General features: G+C 29.5%; 1 protein-coding gene across 2 annotated transcripts; it reads right to left on the minus strand.

The window, feature by feature from the left end:
- Positions 1 to 210: 210 nt before the first annotated feature.
- On the minus strand, positions 211 to 9519 carry LOC111422784 (catalase). Of its 2 annotated transcripts, none has more exons than XM_023056019.2 (2): positions 9401 to 9519; positions 211 to 1752 (listed from the first exon to the last, which is right to left on the minus strand). In XM_023056019.2, exons 1-2 carry the CDS (start codon positions 9455 to 9457, stop codon positions 295 to 297), a joined length of 1515 nt encoding a protein of 504 aa, XP_022911787.1. In that variant the 5' UTR covers positions 9458 to 9519; the 3' UTR covers positions 211 to 294. The 2 variants fall into 2 exon arrangements, with proteins under 2 accessions (XP_022911787.1, XP_071054089.1); XM_071197988.1 differs by lacking the exon at positions 9401 to 9519 and adding an exon at positions 1976 to 1997.
- Between the last annotated feature and the right edge of the window lie 593 nt (positions 9520 to 10112).

Below are 10112 nucleotides of genomic sequence, written 5' to 3' on the forward strand. Positions count from 1 at the left end.
TCTTTTAAATGATAACTTTTGATATTAATAACAGAATAACAAAAATATTTATTTATCTAATCATCTAACAAGAAAAATAAATGTAACTAATAAGGTTATAAAGTAAAAATATCTTTTTTGGTTAGTTATCTTGTGGTGCGTCTTCTTGTTTTTAAACTTTTTTATCTATAATTTCAGTAAACAACACTTTTATGATAAAATAAAACTAAATTTTTATTAAGAATTATTCTTTATTTGTGTAAAAACATTTCACCCAAACGTAACATATAAAAATATAAGAAATTAAAATATTTTTTACAAATTAGCATGTGGACGTCTTTGAGCTTTAAGTCCATCGGCGATTTTTTGTCCAAATGTAGCGTCAACTTGGCTGAAATTCTTAACTGCACGATCTTGAATAAAATCGGCAGCGTTCTTTAAGTTACCAACAATATTAGAGACTAATCGTTCCCTTTCTTGTTCGTTCAAAGTTTTCTGGTAGAAAACTCTTGGTTGAGAGAAGTTATCTTCGTCGCCAGTATCGTAACGTTTAGCATCACCACTAACAGGGATTGGTGGCGAGAGTAATTTAGCTCTTGGGCAATTTTCTGGGCCAGCAAAGCTGTTGGGATGGTAATTTGGAGCTCCGCCTTGATTGTTCATGCATTGAGGACCATCTCTTTGGTAATTACGGACTTTGAATGGGCAATTAACCGGGAATTGTAAATAGTTAGTACCAAGACGATGTCTATGAGTGTCGCCGTAAGAGAAAAGACGTCCTAACAACATCTTGTCGGGAGATGGTTCAATTCCAGGAATCATATGAGCTGGACTGAATGCAATTTGTTCAACTTCGGCGAAATAGTTAGCTGGATTTCGATCGAGAACCATTTTACCGACTGGGATGAGAGGATATTCACCATGTGGCCAGATTTTAGTTAAATCGAATGGATTAAATTTGCATTTTTCAGCTTGTTCCAAAGTCATAACTTGAATAGAGAAGTTCCAGCTTGGATATTCTCCTTTAGCAATTGCATTGTATAAATCTTTGATGCCATAATCGGGATCGATACCGGCGTATTCATCAGCTTTCTTGACATCTAAATTCTTAATCTTTTGTGCAGTCTTGTAATGGAATTTACAATAAACAGGTTTTCCTTCGGCATTAACCAATTTAAATGTGTGGGATCCATAACCGTTCATGTGCCTATAACCATCAGGAATACCTCTATCACTGAACAAAAACATAACTTGATGTGTTGTTTCTGGTCTTAAAGTAATAAAATCCCAGAACATATCAGGATCCTTTAAATGAGTTGCTGGATTTCTTTTTTGCGTGTGGATAAAGCTGGGGAAAAGAATTGGATCTCTAATAAAGAAGATCGGTGTGTTATTTCCCACTAAATCCCAAATTCCATCGTCAGAATAGAATTTTACGGCAAAACCGCGAGGATCTCTTACGGTATCAGCAGAACCAGATTCTCCTCCTACAGTTGAGAAACGAACGGCAACACGTGTCTTTTTACCAATCTTTTCAAAAACTCGAGCAGCAGTGTATTTTGTAATATCATGAGTTACTTCGAAGTAACCAAAAGCACCAGCTCCTTTAGCGTGTACAACACGTTCTGGAATTCTCTCACGGTCGAAATGAGCGATTTCTTCAACAAAGGCAACATCTTGAAGGAGAATTGGTCCTCTTGGACCAACGGTCATTACGGCATCTTTTTCAATAAGTGGCACACCATGCGCTGTTGTAGCCGGACTTGTGTCTTTCTGTTAAAAAGAAAAATAACAGGTTATTAAATGTTTTATTAAAATTTTTAAAAGTGAAATTGCAAAACATGTAAAGCGATAAGAAAAGAACAGTTTTGTTGCTTTTTGTGCTTTCTTAAAACCCCCATTAGATAAGAAAAATCCTCTACCATTAAAACAACACAGAGAAGGAGAAATTGCACTAAGCTTTCTATTTTGCTCGATTTTCTAAACTCCTACTTGCCTCAGCATGCACTTTATTGTTGTTGCAGCATATAGCTCGGAAGAGGCCGTTTTGATCGCCCTTAATTTGTTATAAAAAATATTAGTGTGACAATTTAAATTTGTTTTTTAATTTTTTTCGTTTAATATTGCGTAGCTTGTTTACAACAAACTTGACCTTCGGGAGTGATACACAAAAAAAAGGTTGATAATTTCCATTTGGATAATGAATGTTTTTCTAAACGAGGAAGATAAATTTAGAACGTTATCATGAGAATAAAATTCGAGCATAAAAAATCGTATAAACGAGTTTAGTCGAATTTTAAGAAATCATAAAAATTATTGATCTAAAGATATAATTGATTTAAGGCCTAATTATTATTATCTTTCTTTTTCAAGGCTTTTTCTACGTAAAAATTAAAAATGATCGATGTGAAAAATATAATAAAAGCTTAAAACATACAGGTTTTACAAGAACGGCAGATAAAGCATAACGAAAAATAAATATTGGATAATCCAATATGTAACATAAGGTATTATTAGTGTGAATCGATAACTGTACTGATAAAAGAGAATAATAATACATCGACATCATGAAATGCAAACATCATAAATTCAAAAAGAGAATTTTTTAAGTAACCAAAGACGAGATATAAATTTCTGCAATAATTATTGTGGCGTGGGCGACAGTGAGCACTGGAGTTTAAGTATTTTTATGGACTAAATTTAATTAGTGATTAATAATAAAAAATTTTAATCATATTCACTCAACAGAATTTTAAATATTAAAATAATTAATCTAAGAAATAAATATAAATCAATAACAGATGTGTAATTTATAGATTATTTAATATGTATGATGAGAAACGCTGTTCTAGAAAATGCTAATTTCAAATTTTATTTACAGATTAACATTGTCATTTGATCAATTTTAATCTCAAAGACGTACACTAGAGGAATTTCAATCAACGAGTTTAAATTGTGTTACCAAATGTTGCAAAATCAATAACAACACTTGATGTAAAATTATCAGTTAAGATACCAGATATCATTTATTTTTCAATTATACAACATTTATCTTGATACTTAAAATATTTTCGTGTTTGCAATTTAATATCTAAATCAAAACGAAATTAATTACAGAAAAAAAGATTAGATTGTTGGGGTCAAAACCCAACAAAAAAACGCAAGAATCTTTGCAAGAGTGCATTAAATTAAGTACATTGTTTCTTAAGTTGTCATGAAATAATTTTGTTTTTGACTCTACTAGTTTTGCTAAATCTTAAACATTATCAGGAATCGTGTCAAGACAATAATACGAACAGAATTTTGTAACACAATGAATTACAAATAAATAATACATAGTTCCTCCATAAATACACTTTCTATGACAATAGAGGTAAGTACAATAGAAACAACAAATCCATAATCGACTATATCGTTACCAACCATATGTTCCTCCTCCAACAAAGAGTAGACATAAGAATGCTGTTTTTAGCTAACATTGATTGTTTAGTGCTCGATCATGAAAGCACTAAACAACTTTACTCAGACCGATGCAAACTACACACTACTCTAATCCCAATAGTGTAGCTTGACCCAACTCAACCCAACCCAACCTAACCCAATAGTGTACCTTGACAATCTTAACACAGCATGGCAAAAATTTAATGCAAAAGAAGCTTTACGAACACGTACGATAACCTAGAACAACAGACCAAACAAATAAACTTTGGTTCACTGCAGAAGTCAAGAACATCACAAAGGATAAGAAAAAAATATATTTAGAATACAGGGAATCTCTAACACTAGAGGACCGAAACAGATATATAGAAATAAAGAACAAGGTCAACAATACGGTCCGAGAAATTAAAGAAGAATACTGGCAGAAATTCAGCAACGAAATGGAGGCGGATATGTACGGGAAACAAAAACGTGTTTGAAAAGTACTAAGGGGCATGAAACAAGAAACAGACGAAACAATACAACTAAAAACAAAACGAAAAAAACTACAGCAATTTATACACAGATACGAAAAATCCATTGGAAGCACAAATAGAAACCACATAAAATGACTCCTCCGATGAACACAGGCAAATAACCAAAAAGCAAGTAAGAGAGAGAATGGGAAAGCTCAAAAACAAGAAAACTCTATATCAAAACAACATACCAAACGAGCTGTTAAAATACGGAGGAACAGCCAGAATCCACGAAACTGTTCAATATCGTATTACAACATAAAAAAAAGTCCAGAAGAATGGAAAAACAGCGTATTGGTACTGTACCCATCTTTAGAAAAGGACAAAAAAACAGACTCAGCTTAAAACTTATTCAGCCCTAAAACTTCTAAGATCATTCCAGACAAGATAGCCTCAATAATGCCAATGGCCGACGAACAACAGGGATTTCGAAGTGTAACTAAAAGATATTATCACGATTGCGGAAAATAAGAATATGTGGAAAGAATACATAGAACTTATTATGGACATGAACATAAACACAACAACCCAAACACAAACAATAATATTCAAAAGATAATAAACAGATTTAGACGAATTAAATGAACATTACAACACCAATATTTTGAATAAAGTAATAATAGATATTTATTCAATATTATAATACCTGAAATTTCTAACCTTATGGCACACTTCCTTCAAACCCTAACTACTACTCGTAAGAAGACGCAAAGAAGACGTACTACGTTACGTCTTCTTTGCAAAAGTTAAATGCAGGAACATCAAGCAATCTTCTTTAGAAATTTTTATTTTAAAATCTGAAAAACGTAAACATTTCAAAACCTTAAGTTATTGTTATGAAGAATTATCCAAAATTAATCGATGTCTTCGAGAAAGAATGCACTTTATAGAGATTGAGGAGATCTTGGACAACATCAAAACTTATATTAAACAGGCAAAAAATGAAGACAAGAGAAAGAAGAAAATAAAGCTACATGCACTGCAGGAAAGAAGCAAAGTAAAACAAATTATAAACCTTACCGACATGAACAGGGGTTATAAGTTTTCCTTAACACCAAATATTAATTTACCTTTAATAACAATAGACTACGACAATATCATTAAATATAATCCCGAATATAATAATATAAAAAAAAAACTTATTCCTTATATTAAAAGTGTAGAAAAGAAACCTAATCACAATAATTTTTCTCAAATCCAACAATGGAAAAATATAAAGTCTATTAAAGACAAATTGAAACAAAATATTGCAATTTATATAAAAGCAGACAAAGGGACTGGCATCGTTATAATAAATAAGGATGTATATATTAAAAAAATTAATGAATTCATGAAAGATAACAACTATATAGAACTTGTGAAAAATCCCCTAGATAAAATAATTCTTAACACAAAGAAGGTTATAAATAGATGCAAAGATACCTTGGTTAAATTTACGACTTACATAGATAATAAAAGTAAAATAGTTTCCTCATTAATTCTCAGCACATTATTCATTCATATGAATCCTAACATACCTAAACCATATGCTCTACAAAAATTACACAAACAAAAATGCCCATCAGGCCCATAACGTTATTTAACAATTCCCCAACATATAAACTCGCAAATTTCGTGTTAAATATTTTCAAAGAATTAAATTTCAAACCTATATACTCTATATCGAATACTAACCAATTCATAAAAGAAGTTGAAAACATAGATCTTACAAGTTGGTATTTGATTTCTTTCGATGTAGTGAATCTATATTCTAACATTCCAACAGAATTTACTTTAGATCTCACTGACAAGCTATTTAGCGATCATTTTGAAGATGAAACAAATATAAAAGATTTTAATGAAATCCTAAAACATATAGTTACACAAAATTATTGCATTTTTAATAATAAAACTTACAAAATATCAGAAGGTTTACCTATGGACAAGCCTTTATCTGGTATACTCGCCGATATATTTTTAGACTATTTTGAAAAAAGTTTTTGATGTGATGCTATCAAAATCCACTCATTAATTGATCATCAATTATCGTCATCTTATCTGATTCCTGATATATTTTTTGATATTAATCAAGTTTGCTTTCGTGAAGAAATTAGTAATGATGATAATAACTCATAATCGAAAATGCATAGGGAATACATAATAATTGTTTATAAGAAACCAAGGATCATGATTAGCTCAATTCTATAACTTTATTCAAATAGCTAAAAGTGTTATTTTCTAGATGCGAAATAAAAATACCTAAAACCTCTAAATGGACTATTTTATTTTATCAAAATCGAGTTTAACACAGAAGCCAATACTAAAATTATCTATAAAAAAGTATTCTTAATTTACAAAAACGTTATATGTTGTTCCAGATTTTAATGGGAACACAACAATTTAAAAAAAAATGTTTTTATAAGTATAGCTATAATAATACAGTGGTTGTCATATAAGAGATAGCACCACGGCAGTGACCTTTTTGATCAACTTATATTTTATCTAAATAACCTTGTAGAAACCTCGATATGTATTTTATTTTGTGGCTTTACAGACCTTGCTAATATTGTAAATAATGTAGGTTAGATTTATAATTCATTATCAGCAAGATATCATTTTGAAAGTAATTTTCCATTCATAAAGACGCCCAGTGGCAATTAAGAATGTCACCAAACATTCATAACATTCCTATGAACTAATGAATCGTTCTATGGACAATTTCAAAGGGCATCACGAAGTTCACAACAACCTTCTTAGCCAAGGATTTGCGTTTCTATAATGCAAATACATGATGAAAACCGAACTGCTACATTATTTTATTCACATCATCTAAGCGATCTGATAAAACAAATCTCAATTGGAATTCTTAACATTTCATTTAGAATTGTAACATTCCAATTGGAATTCCAGATTAACCAACTTCAAACAGAACACTTCGACGATAACTCAGCAAGTCTAATCTGGCAGATAGATCTGTGGAAATTACTGTGATGATTTCATATCAATTGTACAAGATCATTTAGCTGACATTGGATCATAATGTAATCCTAAAGGAACTGTCAGTAGGTATGTTCACGAGAAATTAGACCCTCTCTGGAAATTCATCTCTTAGCCCACCATTTAATATAATATGTGATGGAAATATAAATATCTATATAGTACAGCTTCTACTTTATATAAAACAATATACAATTTAGTATACATATTTATATTTTTTTTCAGTCTAGTAGTGTGGCATAATTCAGACCTTTCAGATTGTGATTAAAACGCCATATTGGTGTCAATATGAGCAATCTTAATGTACAGAATAGATGTACAAATAAAAAATACCAAATTTATATCTATTCAAGGAATTTAACTTTCTTATATTGAGTAAATGTTAAGGCTGCACAGTTCTGAAAAGGCAGAAGAACGCCAAAAAAGGATGACACATAAAAGTAACATAACAGACCGAACGGAGTAGATCTAAATACTATAGTATGTAATTACATAATATACATAACATGTAAATTAGCCATCATAACAAAAATCAAATCCAAAACTTGATATTTTAAGTGTGTACCATAATTATATTTATGTATAAAAAACAAAGGCATCAAAAAAAGTCTGTTGCAGATTTGAAAGTTCACATCCAAGTACAACGTTCATAAATTTGTTATTTGGAGAGTATCAAGAAAGTTAATGTTGGCAAAAAGAGAACTTGTGGAGTTAGATATGTTGATCTTTCTTTAATTACTCTGTTTAACACAAAGTGGGCTAATTATCATAAAAAATCTTGTAACAGTTGTAGTTCCTGTAAACTATATTGTAGAATTAAGAATAATTATTAGTATAAAAGTATTATAATATTAATATTTCTGTAGTAGTACATTCAAATTATTTATTAGCATGCCACTTTTAATGACAAAGGAAATTATTTGAAGAAGGAAAGAAAGAAAATTCCAGCGTTGGTCGTGTTCAACAAGTACAATCATTGTTAGTAATTATATGTATAAATAGTTTGGCAAGGACATGTAAAACAATTTTGCAATTTAAACGCAATTACTAATAATATTGACGGCGACATGTCCAAATACGTAGTATCAGTTGTCGTTTCTTGCATGATCAATTGTACTAACTAAACATCTGGACATTATGTGGAATTTGCTATACCCAAACATAGTCGTATCATTCCGATTTAAAAGTTAAACTATGGTTGGTATTTTGATCAGAAAGTATATAAGTGCAGAACTTTTAAAATATATCAATAATTCAATTTTGTTTGAATGTTTCTGAATTTATAGCCAAAGTTTTCTCTTTTTGTTTTAGATTTTTTAACCATATATAATTGAAGTTAAAACTCAGATTTTGAAAAACATATTACAAATTTTAAAAAAACAAGATAAGTTAATCCAAAACCAATACGATAATATTATTAAAAAAATAATGTACAAGAGATAATTGTAAGATTTTAAATTCTAACTAAATTAGATTATTAGGATTAAATTTAAAATTTGATTCTAATAAAAATTTTTGATAAATCACGTAACGAATATTTTTATAATTTAATAAAAACATTTACAAACTTTTTCACACAAGACCACATTTTGTAGTGATATTTAAAATAACAATTATATATTAATTAACAACCCACGCTAAATAAAATATTAGCATTACTTAACAAATCGAAAAAGGACACACTTTTAGAAAATATTTTAAATTCATCGTTTAAATTATACGATCAAATAGTGTTAAATCCATTAACATTCACTTTAACCGTACCATTACTTCACATAAAACTTTGAACCCGATTATGAAATAATACAAATTAAATCGAGACTTTTCTGGAAAATAATTTCAAACCAAATTTTGATTCATAATGAATTTTTGAATAACTAAACTTAACGGCAGGATTAAAGAATAGGTTTGTATTATTGTTAAATCATTCGTGAAAGCAATTTTGAGAGACCTACTTTTAACCCAGTGGAAACTCAAAGTGGCCGGACAACTTCGAAGTAACGGTAGAAACCTGTTGCCTTCCATTTCTAAATAATCTTTTTGTAAAAAAAATAGCAAAATGAACTTGACCTGAGAATGATTTAACAAGTTTCAAAAAAGTAAATAAATAGGATTGTTAGAACATGTAATCGGTTTAAAATGAAAATGCTTAGATGTTTGTCCCAGAGATCTATATAAAGGTCAAGCCTGTTAAGATAAAATTTATTTTTTTGAGTATTAATCTATCAGCGTCACAACGTCCAACTTATATCAAAGAATCACCCAATCAGTCCCTCTAAATATCTATATTTATTTTATGTAATCGCCCATTAATTATAAACAATGATTTAACTGGTTATATTTTTAAACCTCATGAATTTTGTTGTTTTCCTTAGATTTAAATTTTAAATAACAAAAACTACATTACAACATTCCATTTACAACAGCGGATTAGTAGCAAAAAATTAACTACTTTATTTTTGTGGAAAATTTTGTTATTCAATTTTGCTTACCTGCAATTCAGTTTTTTGCTCAATTAATTGATTTGCGGCTTTATCACGTCCTGCCATGTTGAAGTTATGAAGCACCTCTTCTCACACAACAACAAATGGAAATGACAACTTGAAATACGGGTTGCAGCGTGTTAAGACTCTGCTTTATATGCCCTATGTATTTCAACGCATGCGTTTTCACGATTGTACAACTTGCACAATTTTATCTACACGCAACCTATTTTTTTTATATTGTACACAGATTTTCTTGATAAACTAAATACCCTGTTCTTAAAATTCCGCTCCATAAATAGCACCTTTTAATTTGTTATAATTTTAAATGAAGATATTAAAAATAAATGAATTGGTTATGAAGTAATAAAATAAATAATTATGTAAAGTTACTTATTTCAGTATTCAGATGCTTATAGAAATTGATAGAAATTTTTGATTAATAAGTTAATTTTAGTTTTCAATTAAGATTTCTTAAATTGATTCTGTTGGTTAGCATATATTCGCAAAGTTTACCTTGAATAATTTAGAAAAGTGCAAATCATTTATTATGTGGGAATAATAGGCGACCTGAAACCAACCAGTTTCATAATACAACTCTATAAAATATTTGTTTAAATTTAGATTTAGATTAAACATTACTATTATTGTTAATTATTTATCTATTCTGATGGACACTTAAGCTTAACATAAAGTTAATCTTTTAAAGTTAAGATTATCT

The sequence above is a fragment of the Onthophagus taurus genome, chromosome 1, assembly GCF_036711975.1.
Source record: "Onthophagus taurus isolate NC chromosome 1, IU_Otau_3.0, whole genome shotgun sequence".
NCBI lineage: Eukaryota > Metazoa > Arthropoda > Insecta > Coleoptera > Scarabaeidae > Onthophagus > Onthophagus taurus.

Excerpts from the sequence above, each read along its gene's own strand:
- LOC111422784 (XM_023056019.2), bottom strand. The coding sequence starts at position 9,457 with ATGGCAGGACGTGATAAAGCCGCAAATCAATTAATTGAGCAAAAAACT. Across the intron at positions 1,753-9,400 it reads AGCAAAAAACTGAATTGCAG|AAAGACACAAGTCCGGCTAC; the intron begins GTAAGCAAAATT and ends TCTTTTTAACAG.